The sequence below is a fragment of the Miscanthus floridulus genome, chromosome 10 (assembly GCF_019320115.1).
Source record: "Miscanthus floridulus cultivar M001 chromosome 10, ASM1932011v1, whole genome shotgun sequence".
Taxonomy (NCBI): domain Eukaryota; kingdom Viridiplantae; phylum Streptophyta; class Magnoliopsida; order Poales; family Poaceae; genus Miscanthus; species Miscanthus floridulus.
In genome coordinates this window covers 56,233,019-56,249,216 of record NC_089589.1, presented here as the reverse complement: position 1 = coordinate 56,249,216, position 16,198 = coordinate 56,233,019, and the positions used below count along the sequence as shown (strand labels likewise).

Here is a 16,198-nt window from a genome sequence, read left to right as displayed (position 1 = left end):
CTCGGAGTTGCTGTGCCGCAAACCTAGGTTTCTGAATCTTGGTACAGTGAATCAACTCAAACTTTTGCTCTATTGTCCTTAGCCAATCATCAGCTTCTAGAGGCTCTTCTGACTTAAAGAACACAGGCGGATGGGTGTTAGTAAAATCAACATAGGTTGACTCGTCATTTCCATTATTACGACAATCACGATTAGGGTATGGTGCTTGTTGGTTCTACGCCAATTCCCTTAACAACCTAGCATTCTCTGCCGTTGCATTGACGAGTGCGGCTATGGCATCTACCATAGTCGAAGGCATTGGTGGAGGATTTGGGCACTCATCATCGTCATGCGAGCCACTAGCACCAGTTCGGGTGATAGGACGAGGCATCTGTTAGAGAAACATGTTTACTTACATTATTCTTTATTGAAAGCATTTAAAAGGTTTCATGCTACAAAGGGTTACTTATTTAAAATACATGTCTTGTATCCCACAAGACAACCCTAGTTTTCTAAGAAAGCAGTAAAGGAACTATTACTACTCCGAGCTCTTAGTCATCGGCATCCGTGCCCATATCGGACGAAACCTCATCTTCATCTGAGAAGTACACTAACTCCTCAGGATCCTCCTCCTCTTCATTCTCGACTTCTCCTGGATCTACAATCATTTCTTCATCTGTAACTTTACCATCCCCATGAGGAGGATGAAGTTGAGCGTACAGCATGTGGACATTCTCATGAAGAATGGCATTGTCCATCTCTAGGTCTTCTACGTAGAACTCCAACTCATGGACACGTTCATTGGCCACATCCTCTCGTGTCCAGGCTTCATTCCGTAGCTCCATGGTCATGGTGATGCCCCTTTGCATTTCCGCCAGCTCTTCTTGATCTTTGGCATGAGCTCAACGAAGAGTGTTGAGCTCCTTGGTAAGGTTCTCGATGTTGGCGGGGTTGCTTGAAGATCCTTCATCTCCTAGGGTCTTGGGACTTCCTTCACCAAGCTCATGGTTCCTTGGTGCCAACTGGTGATGAGGGACTCCATGAGGTCCGGTGGACTTGCGTGCGGTTACCTTGGTCTTTGTCATAGCCTATAGAATTTAGGGTAGGACTATAAGAATAGCTTGAGGATAACGGAGGTTAGCAAGAATGGGATTGACATTACTTACCCAACCACTTCTTAAGGGGAATATTATGCAAAGTGTTCAAGCATGATGCATGAATCGATCTTACGAATCTAGGTACAAAAGATTTATATAATCATAAGTACTAGATTTTTAGTACATAGGACAAACCTAATCATATTATCCGCTACGAACTTTCAAATAAGATAAGATTGAGACTAGATCAAAGATAAGAAGAAAGAAATTTGAACTTTAAAATATCAAGTTTACTTTCTTTGATCCAAATCAATTTGAAGGTTTTCCAAAGTAACCTACAATGATCTTAGATGCGAACTGCTCTGATACCAGCTGTGGTAGAACCTCCCAAGAAATCAAGCCCACATGCACCTATCGTTGTCTTAACAGACCTCGGATAGTGTACATGAGTTCCCAACAACTCAACAGGTCTGTCGGGTGTCCTCAGGAAACCCAAATCATCCATGATTCTCTTTTCAAACAGGATCCCAATCACAGACATTGCAGATTACAATAGTTTATTCAAATATATACATCAGAGTAAAGATAGCGGAAGTCTTAAGATAACATAGTTTACAAACCAGTTGTTTTCAAACTTACAATACCATAAGTGTCATACAACCATAGTAGCGGGATAATATTACATTAACTTTATTTATCATACAAACTAATGCCTTGTCCAAAGGCCATTCATCACTCCTCATCGTCATTGACTTCAAACATAGACATGCAGCAGGGACCAAAACAAGCCTGCGCATGCGACTCACCTGCAACAAGGGTTAACAAACCCTGAGTACAAAAGTACTCAATAAGACTAACCCGACGTAATAAGGGTGGAAGACTTTTAGAGATGCAGGGGTTGGGGCAAGGTAAGGATGTAGCAAGATTCAAAGTTCTTTGCCAAAAGCTTACTATTCTTATCCTATTTTCAAGTTTTACCCCTAAGTCCTTTTAGTTCATTATCTCAACTAAATGTACACTTCCCATATTCCATTCTTTTCTCATATTTTAGTAATTCACCAGTACTGCATTGCTTCTGTAATGAATCGAGTCTCCATATCCATGGAGCACCGGTAATTCTAATTGATTCAAGTCCCAGCTGGGGATTCCTTATCACACGACATATGTAGAACTTAATCTTGCATATATCAACCTCGCTACCGGATCCTCCTATACTAAGCCATCTCCACGCCACCCGAGAGCACAGCACACCTCAAATCTGGCCACATTCCAGCCATGAGGGTACACGCTACTCCCGCCATCTCTCCACTCCTAGTGCGTGGGCATTCGTCTTAGTATCGGATTAGCCGAAGTAGGCTTACCGGAGTATGTGACTAGTACTACAAAGTGTCTCGTTCAGAAGATCCACAATGAGTGGCCTTTAAACGACATAGTCGGCAACATTACCCAACATTCAAGATAAGTTACCTGACTAGTCTCTAGTTCATTCTACCTTCTTTCTTTCTTTGGCTAGTATGCCATCTTTGATTATATCGAAACTTTTACTTTGAAAGCCTACCAATAAGCATACTAAGCATTCTACGCCTTTGTAAAAGAAAACATCTTCAAGGATGGTAAACAATTAACAAGGTAGGCAATGCATCAAGTAGGTAACATTTGAATTAAGCAACTTAATGCAATAAGTAACATAGGTGATAAACTTTTCAAAGTAAACAAGGTAATGGTTTAATGCATAAACCGAGGCTTGCCTTCGTTGACGATCTCATGTTTTGGATCAGTACCACAATTACCGAATCCCATGACAACCGGGGATTCTTCTAGAACTTGTTCAACTAGAATCGTTTCACTCTCAGATTCTACACGAAACGATAACATATGCTTTAACATGATGATAATGTAAACATGATGCCGTCATGATACATCAAATATAACAACACTTCGAATACAACTGTCTTTCACGGTACAGTTGCAAGCCAACAAAACCAACTTGTAAATCTACCATCAAGGATCACACATGTGACTTGACCAAACTAATCTTGAAACCCTACTAGTCACAAAACATGATCAAAACAAGATCAAACACTAATCAAACACTTAGGGTTTGCTTTGTTTATTTTTGAATTAATTTGGAAATAAGTACAAAAATGAACTTGTTCCAAATGACCTCAAAATTTTATGTAAGCTTCCTCATGACAAATTAGTGTACCAAAACAAATTTCATAATTTTTGGAATTATACAGTGGCCTACAAAAATCATGGAAATTGCATTTATTAATTAATGGACTGAATATTTGAACATTAAAAATTTATTCAAATTTCAAGTTTCAAATTTTTGAACCATACTAGAACATGTACAGAGGTTACACACAAATTTGCAGAAGTTTTGGAGCTATGATTATTTTCCTACAAATTTCCAAAGATTCAGCACTATTCAAAATCAGAAAATAACAAAATACACTATTCTCTCTCACTGACAGTCGGCCCCCACATGTCATCCCCAACCTCGGGCATTGACCGTGGCTTCGACGGCGCTGACCGGCGCTAACTCGCCGACGGTGAACCCAACAGCGACGGCCAAAGTACTAACATGTTCACCAGAGTTAGGCGCATCGATTAGTGGTACTTTGGAGGTTGATTATGACATGGAACAAGGCTGACACCAGCCATGGTGGACGCGGTGGCACGGCAACGTTATGCTAGTGAAACAAGGCCGGTAACGATGAATCAGAGAGTTTAGGAAGCATCAGTGGCTCACCCCGATCGTGTTGAAGCAACAAGCGAGACCGGATAAGCTATGGTGACGCGTTTCGACGGTGACCGGGATCACGGCGGAGCGGACCTCATCGACGACAGCGTTTCGGCGACTACAGTGGGCAAAACAAGTAGGCAAGAGTGGAATAAGCACTACAGCATCAAGACGAAGCCATAGAGGCAACAAGCAAGGGCAATGGCTCACCGGATGATGCTGGCCACGGTGAATCGGAGTTTCCGTTGAGGTCACCGGCCACGAGGAAGATGAACGTGGACAGCGAGCTCTCGGCGAAACCAAGCGGTAGCAACAGCTCGGTCAGATGTGCAAGGAGCAGGCGGAACTGGAACATGACTTTTCCGGGGCTAACTTGCGCTGAGGAGATGAGAGAAGCTCGCCGGAGTTGAGACGGCGACGTCGGGAAAACAGAGGGAAGGAAAGAAAACCCAACGACGTCATCTGGGTCTTATAGCTCGGCCAGGAGCGCGCGGACTCGACACATAGCGTGCTCCCTGTGCCAGCGCGAAGCCAAGGGCAGTCGTAGGCGTGCCTAGAAGACCGGAGAAAGGATGCCGGCGGTGAGGCGGTGGCGTCCTATGGTTATCTTGATTTTTGAAGTATTTACAGATTTGCCACTGAGTCCATTTTGCAAATTACTCACAAATTTTCTAAAGAAGTTGAAAATCTCCAAAAATGAAAGTTTCTCAACTTTTCAAACTCTACAACTTTGCTTCAAGGAACATTTTCAAATTCCATCTCCATTTTGAAATTTGAATTTGGGGTGCATTTGAGCATTTGAATCATTCCAAAATTACTCCAAATTTTATATGTAAACTTGAAAAATTTTGAATACCAAAGTTGATCCTTATAAAATAATCTTCAACTTTGCTTTTTGCCTCAACCCCAAATTCCACATGGATTTTGAATTAGAAAAAAGGGGCAAAAAGGACCTTTATGATTTGAATTTGAATTCAAATTTGATTTGTTTACCTTTTTACTTTAACTTTGATTTTTGACCAGTAACATGGCCCATTAGGGTTATTTGAGTCAAATGACACATGGCCTCACATGATCACATGAAATTTGACCCTTGTGGTCATGATCTTTATTTAGGGTTTTGAATCACATCACATAAAATAACAACATTATGAAATAAAGCTTATTTAGTGAATGCATTCAAAATTTTCTACTTTATGAATGTTTTGCAATGCATATGATGACATGTCAAATTTTAGTGCTAGGTCAAAACACCAGAGGTGTTACATCAAGGCATATCATGTTGCAAAATGATTTGTTAGTCGAAGTCTACAAGAATCTTATGATAGACAACTTAGAGGACTTGAGTTGCCATCGGTTGCATGCTCTTGAGAACATCGAAGCCAACAAACTGAGGATTGCAAAGTATTACAATAATACGGTCGAGGGCAAACAATTTTCTGAAGGAGACTTAGTCTGGAAAGTGAAATTGCTGATCGGGTCGAAGGACAGCAAGTTCAGCAAATGGTCACCTAATTAGGAAGGACCTTATCGGATTAAACGTTGTGCACCTGGCAATGCTTATATCCTAGAAACACTAGGAGGAGGAGAAGAGTTCGACAGAGCAATCAATGGAAAATATCTAAAGAAATATTATCCTAGCGTTTGGATTAATACTTGACGGTCGATTTGTTCAATCATTAGTTCTAATAGCCGATACCATAAGGGTGTCGCCTCTAGTTCAAAAATAAAACCCGAAGGGGGAAAAGCCAGTACGATATGTATCACCTATAAGAGCAAAGCAAACACAGATAAATTGATGCATGGAACATGAAGTACGAAGCGAAAGAGAAACCACTTAAGACAAAGAGATTGTTTGCTAGTGTCACCTATTACAAGCTATAGGCTAGAAAACACTTTGTTTATGGCTACAGAGTTGACGGCGTCAAAGAAATCCTTGACTAGGCGCTCATGATCCCCAGGGTGTTCGGTGGCTAGAAAACTATGGGGAAGAAGCCAAAGCTCGTGGCCAGAGCGGGCTTGCGCAGCAGCCAACGCCATGGCAGCACCATGACGACACCATGAAGAGCAACCTCTCTGACATAGTTTAGGATGTCATGCAAGACAACCACTGGAATGGCACCCCTAGCATTGACGAATCCCACCATGTACTCCGCAGCAGATCAGAGGCTTTCCAGCTGAGCCGATAGATCTAAAAGATTCAAGGGAGGGATGATCAAGATCTTGAAGATAAAATTAAGAAGAGATAGAAAGTTGTGGTAGGCATCTCACCCATGATTATGGCCTCGGTCTTGGCCAACCTATCCTCCACCAGGTCGGCCTCAGAAGGCGATCAGCATCAAACCATGGCCAAAGCCAATTCTATGAGGGAGAGGTAGTCGGCGAGATTCTAGCCAGCCCAATCAATGGAGGCAAGTAGATCGTCGTTGTTGATCTGCCTCCTCAGATAGCAGGGGAGATGGCGGCGAGCTGTTGATGAGGATGACCCTGAAGGCTGAGCGGAGTCAGCCCTATGCTTTGGGATGATGGGGGTATCCCGGGTTGCACCCTCCTGATGACGAAGGCACTAGCGTGATGACACAGATCCATTGAGGGCCTTCTCAGCAGACCTCTTATTGTTCTCCATGACATCAAACCTATGGGAAAGCATAAATCACACCAAAGACATGAAAGGTTTGGGATAAAGCAGGTTGTTTTTTTATCCACAGCCATGGCCCGTATATATAGCCCGAGAAGGTGAGAGGATAGACTTCACCGAGGTTATAGAATTAAAGTCAGATATGGGAACGGATCGACACTCCAAAAATTCAGAGGACAAATCATGAAGAGATAACAGATTCGGACTTATTGCTTCCCATAATCACAAAATATCATGGGATGGATACGAAAGGTTTACATTGACCAGTGATCAACCCACCAAGGCTTCTTTGGATTGAAGGGAGTCTGGATCCCCACAAGGCCGAAGGTCATCATGAACTGAGTCACATCGGCCCGTTGATAAAATTGCATTAGGAGAAGGGGAAAGGCTGCCTACTTAACAGATGCCCAACTGATTTCTCGGTGACTAGGAAACAATGGGAAAGAAAGCCGCCTACTAAAAGATGCCCATTTCTCAGTGGCTGGGAAACTGTGGGAAAGAAGTATGTGGTTTTCTCGATGGGCATTTGATGAAGCGAACAAGGGGAAGGTATCCACACATTTTAGCCCATGCAAACACTAGAACAGCTCTATGATCATGGAGAGAAGACTCAGGTGATATCACAAGAATTCTTCTAACCATAGTAGCTGATTCTCTTGCTCGATAAGGCGCTAAGATGAGCAACACAATCACCCTATGCACAAGAATTCTTTTAACCACTCAAAATCTTCATAGCAAAGAATTAGACCATGGAGGGTCCAGCAGAGCCAGAGGCACTCGAGGAAGCAGGCAGAAAAGAAACATAACTAAGTTGTTGAATTGGTCTCACCAGAGTCGGATAGACATTTTATAGTCGGCCTAAAAAGATGGATCCAAGTGCCCATGAAGCAATGATGCTCTCGTAAAAGTTTTGAAGCATGGGCTCATAAGCTGGCAAAGACGGTGACAGACAGTGGACCCTAGATCAAGATTCTCTACCCGTGACTATGGACCTATTGGGGGTACAGACATGATAATTTTGGAATAAAATTACTTTTATCCCAAAATTGGGGGGCATGTGTTTACACCAAAATTTGGGAAGAAGAATTGCAGGAACTTGAAAGCTCCCAATATCATGTCATCAAGGAATCGGTTGCATAAAGGTCGATATTAGCTGATTTGAATGCAGCACTAGAATCGGCTCTCTTCAGATAGCGCCAGTAGATATCGATAAAAGCTATGGTCCAAGTTATCTTAAATTAGGACTCTACATGTTGGAAAAAACATGTTGGACTCTACAAAAAGGGAAAGATTAGGGTCCAAGTTATCTTAAATTAGGAATGTTTTCTCTTATGCCAAAGATTGTAATGAGTCATGCTTGAGTAGGATTCATACGTAGGTTCCGGATATAAATATTAGACCCTGGCTATTGTAAAGGACACAAAATCAATCAAACACAAGTTACTTACTTTTTCGGCTCTGGCCAACTCTTAGGAGTAGGAGTAGAGTAGATCTCGGTGAGTTCCTCAGCGAGCAGGGCTGCATTGGTTCGGCCAACCTTCAGCTTGTCTATAAGTATTGTCATGGCTTATACTTCTGTTTGTACGGCTACATCGATCCGGTCGACCTCCACTACGACTCTGGTATAAGCTAGTTATCGACTCTTGTCTAGTTCAAGTATGGCTGCATCGATCCGATTGACCTCCACTGCTCAAATTAGATTAAGGTCAAGTTATTGGCTCTACCTAAGAGTGGCAACCTTTGGGTAGATTCATTAAGTTACCGATCTTGCTGATGTTTTTATCGTTATTAGTTTGCAGCAACATCAACCTGCCCAATCAAGATCGATCTAGATCGGCCTCATATCCTTTTAGTCCATCGGTTGCTTTGCTACAACACGATATTTCTTACTTTAAACGACGGGTTATGTTTTATCGGTTGTTCTACTTCGATCTTGATCGTGCATAGTACACGGTTAAGGCACGAATGATCTTGAAGAGGTTTGCTAGCAAGTTAAATCTGATCTACGGTTCACTATTATGGCTGTAATGATCTGGTCGATACCCACTTATAGCACTTTAGATTGGAGGCTACTAGTTGGTAGATTTGTTCTCGATCAGGCGTGACCTTAACTATTTGTTATGCTTGCATTGGCTAAATAGCCGATCGCCTATGCTTTAGCGCCTACAGTGTGTTTACATGATTCTGTTAAGCATGAATAGATATGTTTACTTTAAAGGTTTGATTTGTTGTCTTTATCACGGCTGCATCGATTCGATCGAACCCCACTGTTAGAGATAGGAGGTTAGGTCTGATGAGTCCATATGTCTATTCATGTGAAATAGTCGATTGTTCACACGTTGTACTTCTCTTCACCTGAATCGGCTATTTTAGCCGATTCACCCGAGCCTTCACAACTAGCAAGTCTTTCGGAAAGCCTGTCGAAGTATGGATGTTCTTATGGATTCTTTGGTTTTAGTTTGTTACAATCATCATAGCTGCCATCGATCCGGTCGAACCTCACTGTTGGTGGTAATAGATTAGATTCAGAGCGTTTGTAGGTCCATTCGTATCAGATAGTTGATTTGTTCGCATGCTATATCCTTTATTGTTAGATTTATTGGCTCAATGCTTTACACTGGTAACATCTATCTAGCTGATGATCTTATTTACATCTACGAGTATTATACCTGTCAATATGAAATTAATCGCTACACACGAGCTTTATAGTCCGTAACAGCCAATTTCTGTGCGTATCAGCTATTCAGTCGCTTTTCACGTCTGGCTGCTCCCGAAGCTGCACACTTGGAACTGTCTGGGCATAGACCGACATGTTTCACCTTAAATTACTGATAAACTTTCTCTCCTTGTCAATTGCAGGGTCAAATTGACTGGCATGCCTTGGGAGGAATACATAGGATCGGTTATCCCTACGTTGAAGCCAAGCGGATCTCTAGCTCCATCAAGCAGATCCTTCTGGCTTGCTCGTGTGCTCAGCATGACACGCCCACATTTTTGTGCTGACAGTTACATATTTCCTATAGTTGAGTGTAGCTGATATGTGCTTTATTGGATTAATGACTTCTGTATAAGCTATAATTACTAGTTAGGTGCTTATTTGCGTACTCTTACTCTGTTGTGTTGACATTCCATAGAAGCTTTAGTTAATAAATGCCTTTGTAATCTAGAAAGATGGAAGAACTTGGAATACGTGTGGGCCCAAAACCTATGTCTCCAAAGGCAAAAAAAAGTCAAGCACAGAGGGTAGACACAGTAAAGATTTGGAATATATCCCTGAACCAAGGGAGGTAGTTGAGGGATTTGATGTTACAGATGAAATAGGTTCAGATTTAAAAGATGAGCCAGTACCCCTAGCAATTGAGGTGCTTGTTCTATCTTGTATTTAGTTTAGAGAGAGGAAGTGTAGGTAGCAATGCAAGCTTTACTATTTGGATAGCAATGCAATTTGTACATGCTTGCTGCTTAAGTTTGTATCTCTAATTTTAGTGTCCGGGTTGAAGGAGCCATAGAGGAGGCTCTACCAGCAGGACAAAAGGTAGCACTGCCATGAGTCCTGGGCGCAGGCACTCCAAGCGGTTGAATTCTACACGACCAGGAGAGTTTGCTCTTAGAGTTCGTACTCGGAGGGCTACCGCTGGCAAAAGGGTGGAGGTATCAGCAGTAGGTGAACAAAATTCTCCATCACCACTAATACCTGTACCCAGGGATCAATTCAAACTTCATGAATTGACTAGAGACATTTGTCGAGACGATACCCTACCTAGCCCTATGAAAGACTACCCACGGCCAGATGATGATAGCCCTGTCGAAGAGGAGCCCTCTAAGCTACGTAGCCCTGTGAGAGACTGCCCATGGCCAGATGATGATAGCCATGCCAAAGATGAGCCCTCTAAGCTACCTAGCCCTATGAGAGATTGCCCATGGCCAGATGATGATAGCCATGCCGAAGAGGAGCCCTTTGAGCAAACTCCCATCTCTACCCACCTGTAGAACAATGAAAGTTGCCTAGGTTGGTATTACCTTACAGATGTCTATCAATCAATTCGCACTAGCTATTTGATATCCATGTTACTTTTCTAATAATCTAAATGTATGAAAACTTTGTAGTACCATTGCCAAGAAGTGCGAGGAAGCCGAGGCCTCAAACTCGTGGAATTTTGCTTGACAAAATGAGCAAATAAATGGGAGGATTGAGGATGCCCATCTCTATTGCCAAGGGGAACATAAGGCCACATGATCTAGTACAAGCTGCCAAGTTTGCCTTAGAGGCAAGTGTAGTAGTCAGGCATTAAATACCAATTTTAACACATTGAAAACATTACAAGAAGCCCTCTAGTGTCATCCATTATAGGAACTTTATGGAGAGGCTAATTGTATGTATAGGTATCCTCTCTTGACATTCAACTCTACTTTGAACAAGTTTAACAGATTTACTTTTCATTCACACTACTGCGTGTAGTCAAGGCTGGACATTGACAAGGCTCACCCACCAACACAAGAAGCTTGCTGGAATGTATTGCAATGTGGGGTATGGCACACACGGTATAGGTTGAAGCAAACCTACTTCAATGGTGTCCCTGCTAATTAGATCCATATGACCTCTCCTGTCCCATGCATGAGCGATGCACAGTGGTGTGAACTTGTCAAGACTTGGTCTAGTGCTAAGAACAAGGTGTGCGTGAACCCATCGATTTCTTGTCTAGTCTTGCTATGGTCTACTTGTGTTGTAGTCTAACACAAATGAAGCTATAGGAAACATCTAAGACGAACAAGTGAAACCGTGCAAAAGTGAAGTATGACCAGTCTACAGGATCTCGCTCCTATGTTGTCAAGCTGTAAACATTTGTAAGTGATGGTTGTGTTTATTGTTACTCTTGACTTTGTATAAATATAAATAGAAACTCATGTACAATGTGAACAGAAGGAGAACAAGAGGATGGTGAAAGCCCAAGTTTAGTTTTGGATAATTGATGAAACCTATGCACTAACCTTTGTCATGAGTTGTGATATGAGCTAGGTTGGTGCAATCCAAGTTGTGAAGCATGGTGGCACTCAAATGGTGATGTTGATCACATGAAATGATGAGATGGCCACATGTGATGATGATCAAGTGCTCAACTTGGAAAAGAAGAAAGAGAAAAGCAAAACCCTATGGAGATCAAGGCAAAGGTATAATTAGGGGTTTTGTTTCCGTGATCAAGACACTATAGAGAGTGTGATCACATTTAGGGTAGATGACTATACTATTAAGAGGGGTTCTTAACTAGACAATTTGGTCATCTAGTGCCACTAGGTGTTGGACTTCAAGCATTCCATTTAGGCCTAGTGCACTTTAGAGAGCAAGCGAAAATATTTATCGAAAATGTTTTGAGAAATGCTAACGTGGCTTTAACATGTTTTGAGAAAACACTTTGAGAGTTAGCATCGCTTGCGGGGAGTAGCTCGAGTTGATGTGGATCGAATCAAGCAAAAGTTTGCAACTCGATAAGCTAGTGGAGGTGCCTAGGTGGCACCACCACCCCCTGTTCGGTGGCACTGCCACCCCTAGGGTGGTGCCCACCTGGGCTCGCTAGAGAACCAACCGGTGGGGTGGTCACCAGACATGGCTGTGTGCACCGCCACTGGCATGGCGGTGGCACCGCCATGGACTATCCGGTGGCACCGCCACTTTCCACCCATGGCTAGGGATTCTGGACTTGGACGCAGGGGGTCACCGCCATGGTCACCGCCACTAGCACGGCGGTGCACCGCCCCATTTATCCAGAGAGTAGGGAAAATGGGGGACTCGGCCGGGTGGTCACTGCCACCACCATGGCAGTGCCACCATCACCCTTTCTGGTGACCAACTAGTCATTGGTCGACCATTGAAAATTGACCATTGGGGCCACAGTCACCCCTTGTCCGGTGACCGCACCGCCTAGTCCGGTGCCCTTGCAGAAAGCAGCTCCAAGGGGTAACGGCTCTATTTGCTTGTGTGGCTATAAATAGAGGGTGTGGCCAGCCCTGGCCACTCTCTTGGCACCTCATACATTTGTGCACACCCTTTGGAAGCTGAGCAACACACTCCACTCACTTGTTCACTTGATTTCATCATCTTGAGTGAGATTGGAGAGCCTCTAGTGCATTGCATTGAGTTGCATCATCTTGTGGCACTAGTTGGGTGATTTGGGCTCATTGTGAGCTTGTTAGTCTTGGTGCTTGTTGACACCTAGATGGCCTAGTGATTGGAGGATCATTGAGCAGAGTTGGTGATTGTCTCTAGCCTCAATTGGTTGCTTGTGATGGGTCTTGTGCCTTTCCCGGTGGAGCGCCAAAGGCAACTCTAGTAAATTGCTCATGTCATTGAGCTACCTCACTTGTGGGTAGGTTCTTGCGGTGTCCAATTGTGTGGATGAGGTTCGTGCAACACCTCTTAGCCGCCGAACCACCAAGTGTTGGTCGACACAATGGGGACTAGCGTGCCGGCAAGCATGTGAACCTTGGGGGGGGGGGGAAATCTTGTGTCTCTTGTGTGATTGGATTTCTCCTAGTGATTGGATTCTCTTCATCGTGTGATTGGTTCATTCCTCGATGCGGCGGTATAATCACCATACTCACTCATTTACATTCCCGCAAACTAGTTGTAGCAAGGTCTTTAGTGAAGCAAGAATTGAGAGCTTGCTTTGTAGCTTAAGATCATCTAGTGGAGCTCTTTAGTGTAGCAAGTGTGAGAGCTCTTAGTGAGTAGTGACTTAGCCATTTGTGTGCCTAGTGATTATAGTAACTAGAATTGTTTGATAAGCTAGAGCAAGTTTGCATTTCGCTATTTGACATACTAATCAAATTACTCTAGTCATCTTGTAGATTTTTAAATAGGCTATTCATCCCCCCTCTAACCATATTAGGACCTTTCAAGTGGTATTGGAGCCATGGTCACTGTTTGATTCAAGGCTTAACAACCTTTGGTGCAAAATATATCTCAAATAGTGTTCAACCATATTGGGGGTAAACCACCATTCTTTGATGGCATATCATTTGATTATTGGAAGAAAAAATGAAGATGTACCTTTGTTCAATCAATGACAAGGTGTGGGATGTGGTAGATAATGAGTTTGTGATCATTGACCCAACCAATCTCACCAAGAATGACAAGATCAACAAGCAATGTAACACTATGGCACTCAACACAATATATAATGGCATTGATTCAAAAGTGTTTGAGCAAATCAAAGATCTTGAGAAGGCAAGTGAAGTTTGGGTGAGACTAGAAGAAACATATGAGGGCACTTCAATGGTAAAAAGTGCCAAGCTCGATATGCTCAAAGACAAGCTATCAAACTTCAAGATGAAGGATGATGAGTCCATTCCGAAGATGTTCTATAAACTACAAGTCATCATCAATGATCTCAAAAGTTTGGGTGAGAAGGTGAAGGATGAGGACTTCTCTCACAAATTCTTGATGTGTTTGCCAAAGAGATTCAAGACATTGAGAACTATCATCTTTAGAGGTGGATTGGAGGATGTCGCTTGAAATAAGGTGCTTGGTGATGTGATGACCAAGGACCAATACAATAGTGATGGTGAAGAGCTTGCGATGGAGGAAGACAAGAAGAAGAAGAGTGTGGCATTCAAGGCAGGCACTTCATCCTCCAAGAACAAGAGCAAGGGCAAGGCTAAGAAGGAAGAATCAAGTGATGAAGAATGCTCTCATGATGATAGTGATGATGAAGCACTAGCTTTCTTTGTGTGCAAGTTTGGCAAGATGATGAAGAAGAAAGGCTATGGTGCAAGGAAGAGAAGAGATCACTTCAAGAACAAGGAGTATGTGAGGTTGTGTTACAAGTGCAAGAGTCCCAATCATGTTGTAGCGGATTGTCCCTACAATAGTGACAATGAGGATAATGAGAAGAAGAACAAGAAAGAGAAGAAGGAGAAGAAAGAGAAGAAGATGACCTTCAAGAAGAAGGGTGGATCCTATGTTGTCACATGGGATAGTGATGCATCCACCGATGATAATTCAAGTGATGATAACCAGGCATCCAAGAAGAAGGCCCTAGCGAGCATTGCTATCAACAACAAGCCTTCACTATTTGTCACTTCATCATGCTTCATGGTCAAGGACACTAAGGTCAATTATAAAGCCAGAGGAAGGCATTGGGTGCTTGATAGTGGGTGCACACAACACATGACCAGTGATTCAAGAATATTCAATTCAATCGACTCAAATGATGATAATGGGATTGATGGCATAACATTTGGTGATAATGACAAAGGCAAGGTCAAAGAGCTTGGTAAGATTGCAATATCCAATGACTTGAGCATTTCCAATGTGCTACTAGTAGAGAGCTTGAACTTCAACCTATTGTCGGTAGCTCAACTTTGTAATCTTGGTTTTAAGTGCATATTTGGAGTTGATGATGTAGAGATCATAGTGTAGATGGTTCTAACTTGATATTCAAAGGTTTTAGATATGGGAATCTATACTTGGTTGATTTTAATGCTAGTGAAGCTCAATTGTCAACATGTTTGCTCACTAAGACTAGCATGGGTTGGTTATGGCAGAGAAGGCTTGGTCATGTTGGAATGAAACAATTGAACAAGTTGATTAAGCATGATCTAGTTAGAGGCTTGAAAGATGTCACATTTGAGAAGGATAAGCTTTGTAGTGCATGTCAAGCCAAAAAGTAAGTAGGCAACACACATCCTAAGAAGAGCATGATGAGTACATCTAAGGCATTTGAGTTGTTGCACATGGATTTATTTGGACCAACCACTTACACTAGCATTGGTGGAAACAAATATAGATTTGTGATTGTGGATGATTTCACTAGATATACATGGGTGTTCTTTCTTGTTGACAAGAGTGATATGTTTGCAACCTTCAAGACTTTCATCAAGAGAATTCACAATGAGTTTGAGACCATCATCAAGAAAGTAAGAAATGATAATGGAAGCGAGTTCAAGAACACAAGAGTTGATGAGCTATGTGATGAGTTTGGGATTAGGCATTAATTCTTGACCAAGTACACTCCTCAATCAAATGGCCTAGTTGAGAGGAAGAATAGAACTTTGATTGACATGGCAAGATCAATGTTGAGTGAGTACAATGTGAGTCATTCATTTTGGGCCAAAGCAATCAACACGGCTTGCAACTATAGCAACTGACTCTTTTATCACCCCATGATGGAGAAGACACCATGTGAACTCTTGAATGGAAAAAGCCCAACATTGCATATTTTTGGGGTTTTTATTGCAAATGCTAGATATTGAAGAAAGGCACAAGATTGAGCAAGATTGAGAAGAAATGTGATGAAGGTTTCTTGCTTGGTTACTCCACTACAAGCAAGGCTTATAGAGTTTGGAATTTAGCTAGTTGTACTCTTGAGGAGGTTCATGATGTGGAGTTTGATGAAACCAAGGGTTTTCAAGAGGAAGATGAGAATTTAGATGATGTGAGAGGCACTCAATTGGTTAATGCAATGAAGAATCTAGATATTGGTGATATAAGGCCTAGAGAGGTGATTGATGTAGAAGATGACAAGAATCAAGTGCTCTCTAACTCAAATGTGCAAGCTAGTGGTTCTCATGATCATGATCAAGCAAGTGCTAGTGATGACAAAGTGCAAGATCAACAACAAGTGGCTAGTTCATCATCTCAACCAAGTGATCAATCAAATGCTAGCAATCAAGTGCAAGTGCTCCAACCAACCAATGTTGCAAGAGATCATCCTTTGGACTCTATAATTGGAGATATCTCAA

The 16,198-nt window shown here is 42.4% G+C and overlaps 1 protein-coding gene across 1 annotated transcript; it reads left to right on the top strand.

Annotated features, from left to right (window-relative positions):
* Nucleotides 1-13,991: 13,991 nt before the first annotated feature.
* Nucleotides 13,992-15,737, top strand: LOC136488685 (protein PXR1-like). Its single transcript, XM_066485529.1, has 2 exons — nt 13,992-14,730; nt 15,703-15,737. The coding sequence occupies exons 1-2, from the start codon at nt 13,992-13,994 to the stop codon at nt 15,735-15,737; spliced, it is 774 nt and encodes a 257-aa protein (XP_066341626.1).
* The last annotated feature ends 461 nt before the right edge of the window (nt 15,738-16,198 follow it).

Bases quoted from the DNA above. Each gene is read 5' to 3' on its own strand.
- LOC136488685 (XM_066485529.1), top strand. From the start codon at position 13,992: ATGACCAAGGACCAATACAATAGTGATGGTGAAGAGCTTGCGATGGAG. The intron at 14,731-15,702 runs GTAAGATTGCAA...TGCAAATGCTAG, and splicing joins AGGCAAGGTCAAAGAGCTTG to ATATTGAAGAAAGGCACAAG.